At 71.5% G+C, this 19,656-nt stretch overlaps 2 protein-coding genes across 2 annotated transcripts; one reads left to right on the top strand and one right to left on the bottom strand.

Annotated features, from left to right (window-relative positions):
* Positions 1–524: 524 nt before the first annotated feature.
* LOC148592097 (plasma membrane calcium-transporting ATPase 3-like) lies at positions 525–14,884 on the top strand. Its single transcript, XM_088535683.1, has 19 exons — positions 525–699; positions 1,364–1,561; positions 1,948–2,205; positions 2,284–2,409; positions 2,490–2,615; positions 3,448–3,489; positions 3,576–3,740; positions 3,910–4,124; positions 4,636–4,878; positions 5,977–6,218; positions 7,768–8,002; positions 8,669–8,848; positions 9,868–9,955; positions 10,575–10,681; positions 10,922–11,113; positions 11,607–11,820; positions 12,702–12,913; positions 12,988–13,121; positions 14,812–14,884. Exons 1-19 carry the CDS (start codon positions 525–527, stop codon positions 14,882–14,884), a joined length of 3,225 nt encoding a protein of 1,074 aa, XP_088391809.1.
* Positions 14,885–16,198: 1,314 nt separating this feature from the next.
* CCNQ (cyclin Q) lies at positions 16,199–19,276 on the bottom strand. The gene is made up of 5 exons (XM_088535688.1): positions 19,171–19,276; positions 18,905–19,091; positions 18,188–18,320; positions 17,244–17,459; positions 16,199–16,378 (listed from the first exon to the last, which is right to left on the bottom strand). The coding sequence occupies exons 1-5, from the start codon at positions 19,259–19,261 to the stop codon at positions 16,199–16,201; spliced, it is 807 nt and encodes a 268-aa protein (XP_088391814.1). The 5' UTR covers positions 19,262–19,276.
* Positions 19,277–19,656: the final 380 nt, after the last annotated feature.

Below are 19,656 nucleotides of genomic sequence, written 5' to 3'. Positions count from 1 at the left end.
CCGTGCCCTGCGTCCCCGTTACCAACCCCAAGTCCCTAGCACTGTCCCCAAGCCGTGTCCCGTGTCCCCATTGCCAGCCCCACATCCCCAGCGCCGTCCCCAAGCCGTGTCCTATGTCCCCATTGCCAGCCCTACATCCTCAGCACTGTCCCCAAGCCGTGTCCTATGTCCCCATTGCCAGCCCTACATCCTCAGCGCTGTCCCCAAGCCGTGTCCTGTGTCCCCATTGCCAGCCCTACATCCTCAGCACTGTCCCCAAGCCGTGTCCCATGTCCCCGCTGCCAGCCCCACATCCCCAGTGCTGTCCCCAAGCCGTGTCCCGTGTCCCCATTGCCAGCCCTACATCCTCAGCACTGTCCCCAAGCCGTGTCCTATGTCCCCATTGCCAGCCCCACATCCTCAGCGCCGTCCCCAAGCCGTGTCCCCATTGCCAGCCCCACACCCTCAGCCCCTGTGTCCCCAGCCCTCATCCCACGTCCCTCAGCCGTGTCCCCGTGTCCCCGTCCCCGCAGGCCGGCGCCGCCATGGGGGACGTGGCCAACAGCGCGGGGGCCGCCGGGGCGCGGGGGTTCGGCTGCTCCGTGCGGGAGCTGCGGGCGCTCATGGAGCTGCGCGGCGCCGAGGCCCTGCTCAGGCTGCGCGAGGACTACGGGGACGTGCACGGGCTCTGCCGCCGCCTCCGGACCTCCCCCACCGAAGGTACCCGCCGGGACGGGACGGGGCGTCCTTGTCCCCAGGGCGGGGACATCCCCGGGGAGCCTGGTAACGGCACAGGGGACAGGGACGTCCCCAGGGACCTCTGCGTGCCACCCAGGGACAGAGCAGGGCCACCCAGGGACCTCTGTGTGCCACCCAGGGACCCCAAAATCCAGTTGGGGACGTCCCCAGGGACCTCTGCGTGCCACCCAGGGACCCTGGTGACAGGGCAGGGCCACCCAGGGACCTCTGTGACCCTCAGGGACCCCAAAATCCAGTTGGGGACGTCCCCAGGGACCTCTGCGTGCCACCCAAGGACAGGGCAGGGCCACCCAGGGACCTCTGTGACCCTCAGGGACCCCAAAATCCATTGGGGACGTCCCCAGGGACCTCTGTGTGCCACCCAGGGGCCCTGGTGACTGGATGGGGATGCCTTCAGGGACCTCAGTGTCCTCTATGGGCCCCAGCATCTGCGTGGGGACACCCCCAGGGCCCCAGTGTCCCCCGGGGACCCCGGTGTCCAAGCGGGGTCACCCCCGGGGACGTCTCTGTCCCACTTTGGGGCTCCCTAAGCACCCCCATCCCAGGGACCCCGCCGCAGGGGCCCGGGCGTCCGGGCGCGCGGGGCAGGGGGGACCCAGGCGTCCGGGCGCCTCCCGCCGCGCAGGGCTGGCGGAGGGGCCGGCGGAGCTGGAGCGGCGCCGCCAGGTCTTCGGCCAGAACTGGATCCCCCCGAAGCGGCCCAAGAGCTTCGCGGAGCTGGTGTGGGAGGCGCTGCAGGACGTCACCCTCATCATCCTCGAGGTGGCCGCCGTCGTCTCCCTGGGGCTCTCCTTCTACACCCCCCCCAGCGGTGACGCCGAAGGTGGGGGGACGCCGGGGGGCGCGGGGGGGACCCCGGGGCTGCCCCTCTCTCCCCAGCGTCCCCGTCGCGCCGTGTCCTCGGTGTCCCCATCGTCTGGCCTGTCCCCTGCGCCCCCATCCTGCCGTGTCTGCAGTGTCCCCGACCCTCAGGCTTGTTCCCTTCCCCTGTCCCCATCCCACCGTGTCCCTTGAGACGAGCCTGAAGGATGGGGACACAACCCATGTGTCCACGCCCCGATGTCCCTGTCCCTCCCTCGTGTCCCGTCCCCATGTCCTCTGCATCCCACCTCCGTGTCCCCGTCCTCCCGTGTCCTTGGTGTCCCCGCTGGCCCGTCCCGCGCGGCTCCGTCCCCCGGGGCCGACGTTGTCCCCGCGTGGTCCCCGCAGCCTGCGGCCCCGTGTCGGGGGGCGCGGAGGACGAGGGCGAGGCGGAGGCCGGCTGGATCGAGGGCGCCGCCATCCTGCTCTCGGTGGCCTGCGTCGTCCTCGTCACCGCCTTCAACGACTGGAGCAAGGAGCGCCAGTTCCGGGGGCTGCAGAGCCGCATCGAGCAGGAGCAGCGCTTCTCCGTCGTGCGCCACGGCCGCCAGCTGCAGGTGCCCGTGGCCGAGCTCGTGGTGGGCGACGTGGCCCAGGTCAAGTACGGTGAGTGCCGCCGCTGCCGCCGCCGCGTCCCCGTCCCCGGGGAGCCCCCGGCGGTGACGCCGCCCGCCCGGCCCGCAGGCGACCTGCTCCCGGCGGACGGGATCCTCATCCAGGGCAACGACCTCAAGATCGACGAGAGCGCCTTGACGGGCGAGTCCGACCACGTGCGCAAGGCGGTCGACAAGGACCCCATGCTGCTCTCGGGTGAGGCGGCGGGCCCCGGCGTCCGGGCGGCCCCGCGGCCACCCCCGTCCGTGACCGCGCGCTCCGTCCCCGCCGCGCAGGCACCCACGTCATGGAGGGCTCGGGGAGGATGGTGGTGACGGCCGTGGGCGTCAACTCGCAGACCGGCATCATCTTCACCCTGCTGGGCGCCGGCGGCGAGGAGGAGGACAAGAAGGACAAGAAGGGTGGGTCCGATGTCCCCCGTCCGTCCCCACGTCGTCCCTCTGTCCCTGGCACGTGTGGCCTTTCGGCTCCGTCCCCTCGTGTGGCCGAGCCGGAGCGACTCTGGATGGAGCCAAGAGCTTCCTCCGTCCCGGAGCAGCTCCAGGATCCGCCCAGGCCGGATCCTCCCCAACCCAGGGTGGAAATGAGACCTTGGGCGAGTCTGGATTGGCTCCGGATTGATCTCGGTTGGGCTTCAGCCACTCACTGGGGTCTTGTCCCACTCCGGAGCGACTCCACGTTGATTCCGGATTGATCTCGGTCGGGTTTCAACCACTCACTGGGGTCTTGTCCCACTCTGGAGTGACTCCACGTTGATTCCGGATTGATCTCGGTCGGGTTTCAACCACTCACTGGGGTCTTGTCCCACTCCGGAGCAACTCCACGTTGATTCCGGATTGATCTCGGTCGGGTTTCAACCACTCATTGGGCTCTTGCCCCACTCCGGAGCGACTCCACGTTGATTCCGGATTGATCTTGGTTGGGTTTCAACCACCTCTTTGAGTCTCATCCCAATCCGGAGCAACTCCGCGTTGTCTCTGACTTTAGCCTGTTTTCCCGACTTGGATGGCCTTGATCCGGAGTGACTGGCTGGAGCCCAGACCTTCCTCCCGCCTTGCCTCCTCCTCCTCCTCTACGCTGACCCGAGGCAGATCGGAGGTTGCCAGGGAACCTAGGCGGGTTCTGGGAGCCGGAGTGACTCCGGACGGGCGGATAACGGGGTGGGGGGTCCCCATCCTCCCCCGTCGCGTTCCGTCCTGTCTAATGTCGCCGCCGTCCCTCCTCGTGCCGCAGGGAAAGCGCAGGACGGGGCCGTGGACGCCATGCAGAGCAAAGGTACCCCGGACGCCTGGGCCCCGGGGCGGCGCGGGGGCAGCGGGGGCCCGCCCGGACGCCTGGGCCCTCCGACACGGTGTCTGCAGCCAAGCAGCAGGACGGGGCGGTGGCCGTGGAGATGCAGCCGCTGAAGAGCGCCGAGGGCGGCGACGCGGAGGAGCGTGAGCGCAAGCGGAGCGGCGGCGCGCGCAAGGAGAAGTCGGTGCTGCAGGGCAAGCTCACCAAGCTGGCCGTGCAGATCGGCAAGGCAGGTGCGCCCCGGACGCCGGGGCCCCTCGCCGCGGGCGCGGGAGGGACCTCAGTTCCCCAAACCCCCCGGGCGCCTGGGACCTTCGGGGGGGATCCCCGGATCCCTTCAGGATCCCGCGCGGCCGAGGGGGCTCCCGGGCTCCGGGTGCCTGAGGACCCGCTGTGCGGCAGGGCTGCTCATGTCGGCGGTGACCGTCATCATCCTCGTGCTCTACTTCGTCATCGACACCTTCGTGGTGCAGGGCCGGGCCTGGCTGGCCGAGTGCACCCCCGTCTACGTGCAGTACTGGGTCAAGTTCTTCATCATCGGCGTCACCGTCCTCGTGGTGGCCGTCCCCGAGGGGCTCCCGCTGGCCGTCACCATCTCCCTTGCCTACTCCGTCAAGGTCAGTGGCCGCCCGGCCCCGTCCTGGTGTCCGTCCCCGGCCGCCCGCTGTGCTCCGAGCTCATCGTCCCATCCCTCCCTCCATCCGAGCTCGTCCCTCCCTCCATCAGCCCCTTCCCTGGGCTCCTCTGTCCGTCCGTCCGCTCCTCCGTCTCCCCGTCCGTCTGTCTGCTCCTCCAGCCTCTTCCCGTCCTCCAGGGTTGTCCGTCTCCTCCGCTCCTCCATCCCTCAGCGCGTCCGTCCCGCCGAGCCCGCCTGGCCCCCCTGCTCCTCCGTCCCTTGACCACCCGCCCGGCTCTTTTCCCACCCTTCCTCCGAGCTCTTGCTCCCCTGGATCCACCTCTCCGTCCTCCGCCTCCCGGTGCCCTTCGCTCCCTCCTACAAGCTCCCCCCTCCCCGCAGCTCTTCCTCCCCCGGCTCTTCCTCCCTCCACCCTCCGAGCTCATCTCGTCCCCCGCCCCCCTGTCTCCCCCGCTCCCGTGGCCTCCCCGTCCCCTCCCCGCCGATCCCAGAAAATGATGCGGGACAACAACCTGGTGCGGCACCTGGACGCCTGCGAGACCATGGGCAACGCCACGGCCATCTGCTCCGACAAGACGGGCACGCTCACCACCAACCGCATGACGGTGGTGCAGGCCTTCGTGGGCGACACGCACTTCCGCGCGCCGCCCGAGCCCGCCAGCATCGCCCCCCGCACGCTCGACCTGCTCGTCCAGGCCATCGCCATCAACAGCGCCTACACCACCAAGATCCTGGTGGGCACCCGCGGGTGGAGCGGGGAGATGGCCCTGGGGACCCCTGCGCGGGCGGGTGGCCCTGCAGGGACCTGGAGACGCCTCAAGGGCCCCTTAAGACCCCTCGAGATCTTCTCCAAGACCCTTCAGAGACGTTTGGATGGGCTTGAGACCCTCGAGGTGGCCCCTGAAAGCACCTTTATACGGCTCGAGGGTCCCCTCAAGATCTTCCCCAAGGCCCCCGAGACCCTTCAGAGATGTTTGGATGGGCTTGAGACCCTCGAGGTGGCCCTTGAGACCCCCGGTATCCTTGAAGAGGCCCTTGAGACCCCTTGGGGGAGTTGAGACCCTTCAAGGGGCCCTGGAGACCCCTTGGGAGCCCCTTGTGCCCCTCTGGGTGGCCCTTGAGACCCCTTGGGGAGGCTGGGATCCCTGCAGACCCATCAGGAGCCCCTTTGGGTGTCTCTCAGGCCCCCTTGGGAGCCCCTCGAGCCTCTTGGGAGCCCCTTGAGCCCCTTTGGGTGTCCCTCGAGCCCCTTGGTTGGCCCTTGAGCCCCTCTGGGTGTCTCTCGGGCCCCCTTGGGAGCCCCTCGAGCCTCTTGGGAGCCCCTCGAGCCCCTCTGGGTGGCCCTCGAGCCCCTTTGGGAAGCCCTTGAGCCCCTTTGGGTGGCTCTTGAGCCCCTTGGGAGCCCCTTGGGAGCCCCTTGAGCCCCTCTGGGTGACCCTTGAGCCCCTTTGGGTGCCCCTCGAGCCCCTTGGGAGCCCCTCAAGCCCCTGTGGGTGACGCTCGAGCCCCTTGGGAGCCCCTTGGGAGCCCCTCGAGCCCCTCTGGGTGACCCTTGAGCCCCTTTGGGTGGCCCTTGAGCCCCTTTGGGAGCCCCTCGAGCCCCTTTGGGTGGCTCTTGAGCCCCTTGGGAGCCCCTTTGGGTGGCTCTCAAGCCCCTTGGTTGGCCCTTGAGACCCCGTGGGTGCCCCTCAAGCCCCTTGGGAGCCCCTGAAGCCCCTTGGGAGCCCCTCGAGCCCCTTTGGGGCTCCCTCCCGCCCCTCTGGGTGGGCTGGAGCCCCCGGCGCGGGCGCTGGGGGCGTCTCGAGCCCCCCTCGAGCTCCCCGTCCCCTCAGCCCCCCGAGGCGGCCGGGGGGCTCCCGCGGCAGGTGGGCAACAAGACGGAGTGCGCGCTGCTGGGGCTGGTGCTGGCGCTGCGGCGCGACTACGAGGCCGTGCGGGCGCAGGTGCCCGAGGAGCGGCTGCACAAGGTCTACACCTTCAACTCGGTGCGCAAGTCCATGAGCACCGTGACGCGCCTGCCCGCCGGCGGCTTCCGCCTCTACAGCAAGGGCGCCTCTGAGATCCTGCTGCGCAAGTGAGTCTGCTCCCGGGGCGCGGGGGGACCCGCGGGGACGGGGACCCCGAGGGAAGGGGCGCGCGGGCGTCCTGGGGATGGGGCTCACCCCAAAACTGCCCCTAGGACCCCCCTGCGGATGGGGAGCCCAAGGGAAGGGGCGCGCGGGCGTCCTGGGGATGGGGCTCACCCCAAAACTGCCCCTAGGACCCCCCTGCGGATGGGGAGCCCAAGGGAAGGGGCGCGCGGGCGTCCTGGGGATGGGACTCACCCCAAAACTGCCCCTAGGACCCTCCTGGGGACGGGGAGCCCGAGGGAAGGGGCGCGCGGGCGTCCTGGGGACGGGGCTCACCCCAAAACTGCCCCTAGGACCCCCCTGGGGACGGGGAGCCCAAGGGAAGGGGCGCACGGGCGTCCTGGGGATGGGGCTCACCCCAGAACTGCCCCTAGGACCCTCCTGGGGACGGGGAGCCCGAGGGAAGGGGCTCCAGGGGCCTCTTGGGGATGGGGCTCACCCCAAAACTGCCCCTAGGACCCCCCTGGGGACGGAGACCCCAAGGGAAGGGGCGCGCGGGCGTCCTGGGGATGGGGCTCACCCCAAAACTGCCCCTAGGACCCCCCTGGGGACGGAGACCCCAAGGGAAGGGGCGCGCGGGCATCCTGGGGATGGGGCTCACCCCAAAACTGCCCCTAGGACCCCCCTGGGGACGGGGACCCCGAGGGAAGGGGCGCGCGGGCATCCTGGGGATGGGGCTCACCTCAAAACTGCCCCTAGGACCCCCCTGGGGATGGACCCCCCCCGAGGGAAGGGGCTCCACGGGCCTCCTGGGCACTGAGGATGGGGCTCTGCATCCTGAAACTGCCCTCAGGAGACCCCTGGGGACACCACAGAGTTGGGGGCACTTGGGGAACCCCCCAAAAAAGGGCTCCAAAAGCCTCCTGGGTGGGTGCGGGTGATCTCAGCTCCCCAAAACTGCCCTTAGGAGACCCCTGGGGACACTATGGGGATGGGAACCCCTAGAGAAGGGTCTCCAAGGGCCTTATAGGACTCCCCATAGGGCCCCCTAGCCCCCACGGGCACCTTATGGGGCTCCCCAGCACCCATAGGGACCCCCATCACCCTTAGGGCCCCCCACCGCCCACGGGGTCCTTATGGGGTTCCCCAGCACCCATAGGGCCCCCCCCTCTCCCATGGGTACCTTACGGGAGGCCCCAGCACCCTTAGGGCCCCCCAGCACCCACGGGGACCTTATGGGAGCCCCCAGCACCCATAGGGTTCCCCAACACCCACGGGCACCTTATGGGGCTCCCCAACACCCATCAAGCCCCCCCCCAGTGCCCACAGGGACCTTATGAGGCCCCCCCAGCACCCATAGGGTTCCCCAGCACCCATGGGCACCTTACGGGAGCCCCCAGCACCCATCAAGCCCCCCCAGCACCCACAGGGACTTTATGGGACTCCCCAACACCCATTGGGTCCCCCAGCACCCTTGGGCCCCTCCCGGGCCGCCCCCTCCCGCGCAGGCAGCCCGCGTGTCCCCCGGCCATCCCCGTGTCCCGTCCCCCGCAGGTGCTGCTCCATCCTGGGGGGCGGCGGGGAGGCGCGCGCGCTGGGCCCGGCCGAGCGCGAGGCCGTGGCGCGCTCCGTGGTGGAGCCCATGGCGGCCGCCGGGCTGCGCACGCTCGTCCTGGCCTTCCGCGACTTCCCGCCCGCGCCCGAGCCGCCCTGGGACGACGAGGCCGCCGTGGTGGGAGAGCTCACCTGCATCGCCGTGGTGGGCATCGAGGACCCCGTGCGGCCCGAGGTGCGCGGGGGGACGGGGGGACACGGGGGGATAGAGGGGACATGGGGAGATAGGGGGGACACGGGGAGATAGGGGGGACATGGGGGACACGGGGAGATGGGGGGGACATGGGGGACACGGAGAGATAGGGGGGACACGGGGGGCACAGGGAGATAGGGGGGACACGGGGAGATAGGGGGGACATGGGGGACACGGGGAGATAGGGGGGACATGAGGGACACGGGGAGATAGGGGGGACACGGGGAGATGGGGGGGACATGGGGGACACAGGGAGATAGGGAGGACATGGGGGGCACGGGGGGATAGGGGGGACACGGGGAGATTGGGGGGCCACAGGGCACCTGCAGGGAGATGGGGGGCACGGGGGGACACGGGGAGATATGGGGGACACGAGGGACACGGGGCACCTGTAGGGAGACGGGGGACACAGGGGACACGGGGAGATGTGGGGGACATGGGGGACACAGGGGACGTTGGGGAGATAAGGGCGACGTTTGGGACATGGAGGGCATGGGGACTCAGGGCATGTGGGGGACATGGGGACAAGGGGCACATTGGGAGCAGGTGGGAGGGACATGGGGGCCGTTGGGGACATGGGGGACCCCCGGGGTGTGTTGAAGAGATTTGGGGACACTGGGCACATTGCGGGGGGACCCCGGGGCGCAGGTGCCCGAGGCCATCCGCAAGTGCCAGCGCGCCGGCATCACGGTGCGCATGGTGACCGGGGACAACCTGAACACGGCGCGCGCCATCGCGGCCAAGTGCGGCATCCTGCCCGCCGGCGAGGACTGGCTGTGCCTGGAGGGCCGGGAGTTCAACCGGCGCATCCGCAACGAGAAGGGCGAGGTGGGCGCGGGGACGCGGGGACAGTGGGGACAGCAGGGACAGCGGGGACAGCGGGGACACGGGGACAGCGGGGCTGGGGCGTGGGGACAGCGGGGACACCCGGGACAGCGGGGACAGCAGGGACAGCGGGGACACGGGGACAGCGGGGACAGCGGGGATAGCGGGGACAGCGGGGACAGTGGGGACACCGGGGACACGGGGACAGCGGGGACAGCGGGGACAGCGGGGACAGCGGGGCTGCGGCACGGGGACAGCGGGGACGCGGGGACACCGGGGACGCCGGGGACACCGGGGACAGCGGGGACACGGGGACAGCGGGGACAGCAGGGACAGCGGGGACGCGGGGACAGCGGGGACAGCGGGGACAGCGGGGCTGGGGCGCGGGGACATGGGGACGCGGGGACAGTGGGGACAGCGGGGACACGGGGACAGCGGGGACAGCGGGGACAGCGGGGCTGGGGCATGGGGGACACGGGGGACAGTGGGGACAGCGGGGCTGTGACGTGGGGGACACTGGGGACACTGGGGACACCGAGAGGGGAGGGCGCAGCCGGGCTGGGGCACTGGGAGACACTGGAGCGGGAGGCGGCAGCTGGGGCATCCGCAGGGATAAGGATGAACAGGATCTGATCCTAGGATGAGCGCTGGGATGGCCCAGGCAGGACTGGGGAGGGGACGCGGACAGGCCCCGGGGGGGCTGCAGGGCTGGAGCGGCAGGACGTGGGGCCGGAGCGACGGGACGTGGGGCCGGAGCGGCAGGACGTGGGGCTGGGGGCGCAGGGGGACGTGGGGCTGGAGCGGCGGGACGCAGGGCTGGAGCGGTGGGACGTGGGGACGGAGCAGGGGGACGTGGGGCCGGAGCGGCGGGACGTGGGGACGGAGCGGCAGGACATGGGGACGGAGCGGCGGGACACGGGGCCGGAGTGGCGGGACGTGGGGATGGAGGGGCAGGACGCGGGGCCGGGGGCGCAGCGGGAGCCGGGGGCAGCCCCGGCCGGGGGGTCACCTGCGCCCCCCAGGTGGAGCAGGAGCGGCTGGACAAGGTTTGGCCCCGGCTGCGCGTGCTGGCGCGCTCGTCCCCCGCCGACAAGCACACGCTGGTCAAAGGTGGGGCCGGGGGGCGGTTAGGGGGCACCGGGGGGCGTTTATGGGGTGCAGGGGGCGTTTAGGGGGCGCAGGAGGGTGTTCGGGGGGCGTTTGTGGGGTATTTAGGGACCCTTGGGGGGTGCAGGGGAGTATTTAGGGCATGCAGGGGGCATTTAGGGGGTGCAGGGGGCATTTAGGCGGGGCAGGGGGCGTTTAGGGGGCGCAGGGGGCGTTTATGGGGTGCAGGAGGGTGTTCAGGGGGCGTTCAGGGGGTATTTAGGGGCCCTTGGGGGGGTGCAGGGGAGTATTTAGGGCATGCAGGGGGCATTTAGGGGGTGCAGGGGGTGTTCGGGGGGTGCAGGGGGCATTTAGGGGGTGCAGGGGGGTATTTGGGGGGCGTTCAGGGGGTACTTAGGGGGCCCGTGGCGGGTGCAGGGGAGTATTTAGGGCGTGCAGGGGGAATTGGGTTGTGAGGGGGCATTTAGGGGGCATTTGGGAGGTGCGTGGGGGTGTTTGGGGCACGGGGAGGTCTCGAGCAGGTGCAGGGACATTTGGGGGACATTGGGGGGTGTTCGGGGGGCTCTGGGGCCCGCGGGGGTCAGGGGGCGTTCGGGGTCCCCAGCGCCCCCCCTGTCCCCAGGCATCATCGACAGCACCCTCGGGGAGCAGCGGCAGGTGGTGGCCGTCACCGGGGACGGCACCAACGACGGCCCCGCGCTCAAGAAGGCCGACGTCGGCTTCGCCATGGTACCCGGCCCCAAAAACGGGGATCCCCCCTTGGAGACCCCCCCTGAGACGCCCCCGGCCCCACCTTGGGGGCCTCCGTCCCCATTTGGGGGGACCCCCAAGTTGCCTCCATCCCCATCCCGGGGTCCCCTGTTTTGGGGGCTGCCCTGTCCCCCCTTGTCCCCCCGACAGGTCCCCTGAGCACCCCCTCTTTGTGCCCCCAGGGCCCCCCGTGTCACGGTGCCCCCCTGTCCCCCCCAGGGCATCGCGGGCACGGACGTGGCCAAGGAGGCGTCCGACATCATCCTCACGGACGACAACTTCTCGAGCATCGTCAAGGCCGTCATGTGGGGCCGCAACGTCTACGACAGCATCGCCAAGTTCCTGCAGTTCCAGCTCACCGTCAACGTGGTGGCCGTCGTGGTGGCCTTCACGGGCGCCTGCATCACCCAGGTGCGGCCGAGGAGGAGGAGGAGGGCGAGGAAGGACGGGAGGAGGGGTGGGTGCAGAGGGATGGATGGAGGGGTGGATGGGGCCGATGGATGGATGAGGTGGGTGGATGGAGAGCCGGATGGGGCGGATGGATAGAGAGATGGACGGGGTGGCTGGAAGGGATGGATGGGGCGGATGGAAGGGATGGGATGGCTGGATGGGACAGATGGGATGGATGGGACAGATGGGACGGATGGGACGGATGGAGTAGCTGAACGGGGTGGATGGGGGTGGCTGGATGGACGGGGTGGATGGGACGGACGGGATGGAAGGGATGGATGGGGTGGCCGGATGGGATGGATGGGATGGACGGGGCGGCCAGATGGGATGGACGGGATGGGGCAGACAGGATGGATGGGACGGACGGGATGGACGGGGCGGCCGGATGGGTGCACGGGACGGACGGGGTCCGGCCGCGGCGGCGCGCGGAGGCGCGAGCGGAGCTGCCGCGCAGGACTCGCCGCTCAAGGCCGTGCAGATGCTCTGGGTGAACCTCATCATGGACACGCTGGCGTCGCTGGCGCTGGCCACGGAGCCGCCCACGGAGGCGCTGCTGCTGCGGCAGCCCTACGGGCGCCAGCGCCCGCTCGTCTCGCGCACCATGCTCAAGAACATCGCCGGCCACGCCGCCTACCAGCTCGTCGTCATCTTCGGCCTGCTCTTCGGGGGTGCGGGGACCGCGCGGGGACACGGGGGGCAGCGGGGACATCTGGGGACAACGGGGACCACGCGGGGACCCTGGGGACACGGGGGGCAGTGGGGACCGCGCGGGGACCCTGGGGACACCTGGGACCAGCAGGGACAACACGGGGACTCTGGGGACACCTGGGGCCAGCGGGGACCACGTGGGGGCTCTGGGGACACCTGGGGCCAGCAGGGACATCTGGGGCCAGCGGGGACAACCTGGGGACTCTGGGGACGCCTGGGGCTGGTGGGGACACCTGGGGCCAGTGGGGACACCTGGGTCCAATGGGGACAAAGAGGGGACTCTGGGGACACCTGGGGCCAGCGGGGACATCTGGGGCCAGCGGGGACAACATGGAGACTCTGGGAACACCTGGGGCCAGCGGGGACAATGTGGGGACTCTGGGGAATGCCTGGGGCCAGTGAGGACGCCCAGGGCCAGTGGGGACACCTGGGGCCAGTGGGGACACCTGGGGCCAGCACAGGGACTCTGGGGACATCTGGAGCCAGCGGGGACAATGTGGGGACTCTGGGAACGCCTGGGGCCAGTGGGGACACCTGGGGCCAGTGTGGACATCTGGGGCCAGCAGGGACACCTGAGGCCAACGGGGACAAGGAGGGGACTCTGGGGACACTTGGGGCCAGTGGGGACACCTGGGGCCAACGGGGACAACCTGGGGCCAGTGCGGACACCTGGGACCAACGCGGGGATTCTGGGGGCCACTGGGGACATCTGGGGCCAATGCGGACACCTGGGACCCGTGAGGACGCCCAGGGCCGACAGGGACACCCGGGGCCCCCAGCGCGCCGGCCCCGTGACCCTGTCCCCAGGGCTGTCCCCCGGCTGACGCGCGTCCCCCCGCAGGGGAGCGGCTGTTCGACATCGACAGCGGGCGCGCGGCGCCGCTGCACGCGCCGCCCTCGGAGCACTACACCATCATCTTCAACGCCTTCGTGCTCATGCAGCTCTGCAACGAGATCAACGCGCGCAAGGTGCACGGCGAGCGCAACGTCTTCGAGGGCATCCTGGGCAACCCCGTGTTCTGCGCCATCGTCCTGGGCACCTTCGCCGTGCAGGTGGGGGGCGCGGGGGGTGACGTGGGGCGGGGGGGGCTGGGGACGGCCCCCCCCCAACGCTGTCCCCCCCCCAGATCGCCATCGTGCAGTTTGGGGGGAAGCCCTTCAGCTGCTCCCCCCTCAGCGCTGACCAGTGGCTCTGGTGCCTCTTCGTGGGGGTCGGCGAGCTCCTGTGGGGGCAGGTGCGTGGGGGGGCCCCGGCGTCCGGGTACCCCCCGCCCCATGCCCGGGACCCCAAACTCCCCCCTGCCCCAGGTTGGGGGCCCCGGCGTCCGGGTACCCCCCCCGTCCCATGTCGGGGACCCCAAACTCCTCCCTTCGCCCCAAACCAGGGGCCCCCATGTATGGGCACCCCAAAACCCCCCATAATGAGGACATTGCCCCCCCCCATCCCAGAACCACCTCCCACCTCATTCCCCTCCATAGGGGCCACCCCCCCAAGTCGGGGACGCGGGGCTGGGTTGGGGACACGGGGCCGGGTTGGGGACACGGGGCCGGGTCGGGGACGCGGGGCCGGGTTGGGGACGCGGGGCCGGGTCGGGGACGTCCCCGTCCCACCGGCGGCTGACGGGTCCCCCCAGGTCATGGCCCTTAGGGGCCACCCCCCCAAGTCAGGGGACGCGGGGCCGGGTTGGGGACACGGAGCCGGGTCGGGGACGTGGGGCCGGGTTGGGGACGCGGGGCTGGGTCGGGGACGCGGGGCCGGGTTGGGGACACAGGGCTGGGTCGGGGACACGGAGCCGGGTTGGGGACACAGGGCCAGGTCGGGGGACGCGGGGCTGGGTCAGGGGACACGGGGCCGGGTCGGGGACGTCCCCGTCCCATTGGCGGCTGACGGTCCCCCCAGGTCATGGCCGGGGTCCCGGCCGGGCGGCTGCGCTGCCCGTCGGGGGGGGCGGCCCCCCCGGCGCCCCCCGGGCCGGCCCTGGCGGAGCGGGAGCTGCGGAGGGGGCAGGTGCTGTGGGGGCGGGGCCTGAGCCGCGTGCAGACACAGGTGGGGCGCGACCCGACCCCTGACCTCTGACCTCTGACCTGGGGAGACTCTGACCTCTGACCCCGGGGAGCCCCTGACCTCTGACCCTGGGGATCCCCCTGGCCCTGGGGACCCCGCCCCAACCTCTGACCTCTGACCCCGGGGATCCCCTGACCTCTGACCCCGGGGAGCCCCTGACCTCTGACCCTGGGCATCTCCTCCCTTCACCCCTGACCCCGGGGATCCCCCCGACCCTTCACCCCCAACCCTAGAGGTTCCTCTGACCCTTCACCTTTGACCTGGGGGATCCCCCCACCCCAGAGGTTGACCTTGGAGAGCCCCGTGACCCTTCACCCCTGACCCTTCACCCCAATCCTCTATCTCTGACCCTTCACCCTTGACCCCTGACCCTGGGCACCCCCCCTTTACCCTTGAGCCTGGGGATCCCCCTGACCCTTCACCTCTGACCCTAGAGATTGCCCTGACCCTTCACCCTTGACCCCATGAGTCTCTCTGACCCCCCGACCTTTCACCTCTGACCTTCTGAACACGTGACCCCAGGTTTGACCTTAGAGTAGCCCCCCCGACCTTTGACCTCTGATGCGGGGGGGGGGGGTCTCCCTGACGGCCTTGACCTTTCACCCCTGACCCTTTGGACACCCCCAGGCCCCTCCCACCCCCCGGTTTCACCCGGAGCCCCCTTTTTTCTGCCCCAAACCCCAGAATTTTGCCCCAGACTCCCCGTTTTTCCACCCGGAGCCCCCACGTTTTCACCCCCGCGTTTTCCCTCCTGCCTTTTCGCCCCCTGTGTTTTTGCCCCCCCATTTCCCCCCCCAGGTGTTTTTGCCCCCCCATTTCCCCCCCCGGGTGTTTTTGCCCCCCCAGGTGTTTTTGCCCCCCGGTTTCACCCCTCTCTGCCCCACAGGCCGCCCGGGGCGGCTCCGGGGGTGGTTCCGGCCCCGGCTCCTCCCGGCCCCCCCGCCCGTGAGTCCCCGTAGGGCCCCCCCCCGCACAGACCCCCCCCCAGGGCCCCCCCAATGTCTCCCAGGGACCCCCAACCTCCCCCATGACCCCTCTAGGGACCCCCCAGGGCCCCTCTAGGGCCCCCCAACCTCTCCAGGACCCCCCAAAACTCCCCCCAATCCCCCCCTTCCACCTCAGGATCCCCCCCCAGCTCTGCTCCTCTGGGGGGGGGGCACCTTCCCTGACCCCCCCCATAACCCCCTTGCCCCTCCCCTCTCCTCCTTGGCCCCTCCCCTTTTCTTTTGTTGGGGGGGGGAGGGCCGGATGCCTGGGCCCCTTGTGGGGGGGGAGGGGGGGCACCTCCATGCTGGGATTCCGGGGGGGGGGGGGTGTAAATGGGGGGCACCCGGGTCCTCCGGGGGGGGGGGGATGTTATGGGGGGGGGGGCTCGGGGGGGGGGGGCTCTGGGGCACCCGGACGCCGGGGCCCCGCTGACCCCCCCCCCCCCAGATGCGGGTGGCCAGGGCCTTCCGCAGCCCCCTGGGCGGGGCCGCCCCCCGCCCCGACCCCCCCGGCGCCGCCCCGGGCCCCCCCCCGGCGCTGCTGTTCGGGGACACCCGGGACATCCCCCTGATCGACGACACCGACGCCGAGAGCGACGCCCCCCCCAACCGCAACAACAACCGCGCGGCCCGGCCGCACAGCCGGGAGACGGCGCTGTGAGCGCCCGGACGCCGGGGCCCCCCGGGAGGGGGGGGGGGCGATGCTCTATGACCCCCCCCAACACTCGTTTGTGCCGGGGGGCTCCCCCCAAATGCCCATTGTGGGGGGGGGACACACAAAAGCCATGTTGATCTGCTGGGGGGGGGGGGGTTAATTAACTCCCCCAATTACCCCCCCCCCGATGGCGCCTGGGGTAACGGGGGGGGGGGCAGCAGGAGACACCGGAATGGGGAAGGGGTGCGGATTTTAATTTATTCTCATTTAAGGTATGTAATTATTTATTATTGGGGGGGGGCTCACACGAGCTGGGGCACACGCGTGTGTGACACCCCCCCCGCACACGCGTGTGTGACACCCCCCCCCCCCGCACACGCGTGTGCCCCCCCAGGGCCTCGGGCTGTTATTAAACATGTTACAAAAGCGTCGCTTTCGTTGGGGGGGTGGGACCCGTCAGGCGCTGCCGGGTTCCGTCAGTCAGTCCTGGGGTCTGTCAGCCCGTCCTGGGCTCTGTCACCCGGCCCTGGGGTCCGTCAGTCGCTCCCAGGGTCCTCCAGTCAGTCCCAGGGTCCCAGCACCGGCTCTAGGGCGCGTCAGTCGGCCCCGGGCTCCGTCCCGCGGTCTGTCGGTCAGTCCCGGTGTCCCCCGTCAGCCCCGCGGGGGGTCCCTGGCCCAGCCGCCGCCTGTGCGTCAGTTGGCCGGGGCGGCGCGGGGGGGGCGCCCCCCACCTCGGCGTCCAGGCTGTAGAGCTCGAGCAGCTCCCGCACGATCCGCTCCAGCTGCTCCGGGGCCAGCGACGGGGCCAGCACCTGCGGGACGGGACCCCTCAGCGACCCCCAAAACACCCCCAGGGACCCCAACAGCCCCCAGTGACCCCAACACGCCCCCCAGGGACCCCCAAAACACCCCTCAGCGACCCCCAAAACACCCCCAGGGACCCCAACACCCCTCAGCGACCCCAACACCCCTCAGTGACCCCCAAAACACCCCCAGGGACCCCAACAGCCCCCAGTGACCTCCAACACCCCTCAGTGACCCCCAACACCCCCCCCAGCGACCCCCAACACCCCCAGGGACCCCAACACCCCTCAGCGACCCCCAAAACACCCCCAGGGACCCCAACAGCCCCCAGTGACCCCAACACCCGCTCAGTGACCCCAACACCCCCCCAGTGACCCCAACACCCCTCAGTGACCCCAACACGTCCAGGGACCCCAACACCCCCCCAGTGATCCCAACACCCCTCAGCGACCCCCAAAACACCCCCCGGCGACCCCCAACAGCCCCCAGTGACCCCAACACCCCTTAGCGACCCCAACACGTCCAGGGACCCCAACACCCCCTCAGTGACCCCAGCAACCCCCAACACACCCAGCGACCCCCAACAGCCCCCACTGACCCCAACACCCGCCCAGTGACCCCAACACCCGCTCAGTGACCCCCAACACCCCCAGCAACCCCCAACACCCCCCCCAGCGACCCCCAACACCCCCCCAGTGACCCCCGGCCCCAAGGACCCCCCTCAGGAACCCCCAACACCCTCTCAGTGACCCCCGGCCCCAAAGACACCCCCTTGAGGGACCCCGGGCCCCAAAGACCCCCCCTCTCGATACCCCTCCCCAAACACCCCATAACCCCCATACTGTTCCCTACCCCATCACCCCCCCCCCCTACCTGCCACCAGCGGGGGGGCGCCCCGGGGGGGGCGGGGCGGGCGCTCAGGGCCAGCGCCAGGTGGAGGGCGGCGGCCGCCAGGTGCTGGGGGGGGTGGCGCAGGCCCAGCCCCCCCGCGGCCCCGTCCCGCAGCAGCGCCCAGGCCGCCCCGGCCAGGCGCCCCCCGCCCCCCCGGCGCCCCCAGCGCCCCAGGGCCACCAGGTAGTGCAGGAGGTACTGGGGGGGGCGGGGGGGTCAGGGACACGCGGGGGGGACGGGACGGGACGGCCCCCCCTGTACGGACACACACGGAGCGCGGGGCCGGGGGGGGGGCCAAGGGGCCCTATGGGGGGTCCCCAGGGTAATAGGGGGTGTCCCCAAGGGTTCTAGGGGGTCCCCAGGGTCATGGGGGGGCCCTATGGGGGTCCCCGGGGTCATGGGGGGGGGTCCCAAGGGTTCTATGGGGTCCCCAGGGTCATGGGGGGGCCCTATGGGGGTCCCTGGGGTCATGGGGGGGGTCCCAAGGGTTTTAGGGGGTCCCCAGGGTCATGGAGGGGCCCTATGGGGATCCCCAGTGTGATCAGGGGGTCCCCAGGGTTCTAGGGGGTCCCCAGGGTCATAGATGGGGCCCTATGGGAGTCCCCATTCCAGGTGAGAATGTCCCCATCCGAGGGGGTGTCTCCATTCTGGGGGGGGTGTCCCCGTCCCGGGTGTTGTCCCCGTCCCATGGGATGTCCCCGTCCCGGTGTCCCCGTCCCCAGGGTGGGGTGTCCCTGTCGCGGGTGTTGTTCCCATCCCGGGTGTTGTCCCCACCCCGTGGGGTGTCCCCGTCCCCAGGGGGGTGTCCCCGTCCCGGGTGTTGTTCCCATCCCGGGTGTTGTTCCCATCTCGGGGGTGTCCCCGTCCCCATGGGGTGTCCCCGTCCCCACGGGGTGTCCCCGTCCCCCCGTCCCCCCCCCGCTCACCCGGTGCGGCTGCGGCGCGGCCACACGGAACCGCAGCACCCGCAGCAGCAGCAGCTCACACTGCACCAGGCTGCCCCGCAGCGCCCAGAACGCCCCGTCCAGCGCGGGGGGGGGCTGCCCGGGGTGCAGGCACCTGGGGGGGGGACACGGGGGGGGGACATGGGGGGGTCACCCGGGGGGGATTGGGGTGTCCAGGGGGGCCAAGGAGGGATAAGGGGGTGTCGGGGGGGGGCAAGGGGGATTTGGGGACCCTGGGGGTTAAGGGGGCCGTGGGGGGGGTCTGGGGGGCCCCAATGGGGTCTCTGGGGACACAGGGGGTATTTGGGGTGCCCCAGGGGGGGTCTGGGGGAACCCAAGGGGTGTTTGGGGGATCCTGGGGGGGGCAGGGGAGGAGTTTAGGGGACCCCGATGGGGTCTTGGGGCGCCCAGGGGTTATTTAGGGTGCTGGGAGGGGGCGGGGGGGGGCGTGGGAGGATTTGGGGGTCCGGGGGGGTCTGGGGGGGCCCGGGGGGTCCCGGGGGGGTCTCAGGGGGGCTCGGGGGGGTCTCGGGGGATCCCGGGGGGGTCCCAGGGGGGTCCGGGGGGTTCCCGGGGGGTCTCGGGGGTCCGGGGGGTTCCCGGGGGGGTCTCGGGGCGGTCCCGGTGGATCCCGGTGGATCCCGGGGGGTTCCCGGTGGATCCCGGTGGCTCCCGGGGGTCCCGGGGGTCCCGCGCTACCTGTGGGCCACGTTGAGGACGTCCCTCGCGCGCAGGGGCCGCCCGGTCGCTTTGGCGGCCACGAAGAGGGCGGCGGCGGCCACGAGGTGGGGGTCGTAGGGGGCGCGGGGCCCCACGGCGGCCGCGAAGCGGTGGAAGGCGCCGCAGGCCGTGGACAGCGCCACGGAGCCCAGCCCGAGCTTCAGCCCTGCGGCCGCGTCACGCCGTGACGTCACAGCGCCGGCGTGACGTCACCGCATCGCAGCCCGCCCCCCCCCGCGGCTTACCGGCCTCCATGATGAAACGGGCCACCCGCAGGCGCGCGCGCGCCTCGGCCCGCGTGACGTCAGCGCGGGCGCCCCCCTCGCGCGATGACATCAGGGCGCGGCCGTGACGTCACGCGGCGCGGCGCTCCGGCGCTGCCCCGCTCCCCGTTGCCAAGCGACGGGGCGCGCGCGGCCGTGACGTCAGCGCGGCCCTGTCCACGTGACCCCCCCCTCCCCAGCGCGGCGGCGGCCGCCGCGGGGACCCGGATGCGGCGGCGCGGAGCGGCGGCGGCCCCGGCGCGCGCTTCCGGGGCGGGGCCTGCGCGAGCCCCGCCTCCCCGCGCAGGCGCGGCGCGCCCGCCCCCATTGGCCACGCGGGAGGCAGGGGGCGGAGCGGAATCGTGGCGCAGCGGCCAATGGCAGCGGGGCGCGCGCCGCGGCGGGGGGGAAAGCCGCCGATTGGCCGCGGGGGGCCGGCGATCTGACCAATCGCAGCCCCGCGGGAGG

Source organism: Tinamus guttatus, unplaced genomic scaffold (genome assembly GCF_059628265.1).
Source record: "Tinamus guttatus ecotype Peru unplaced genomic scaffold, ASM5962826v1 Tinamus_guttatus_pri_ptg000642l, whole genome shotgun sequence".
In the NCBI taxonomy this organism is placed as follows: domain Eukaryota; kingdom Metazoa; phylum Chordata; class Aves; order Tinamiformes; family Tinamidae; genus Tinamus; species Tinamus guttatus.
The sequence above is the reverse complement of the archived record's forward strand: the minus strand, read 5'-3'. Positions and strand labels throughout refer to the sequence as shown.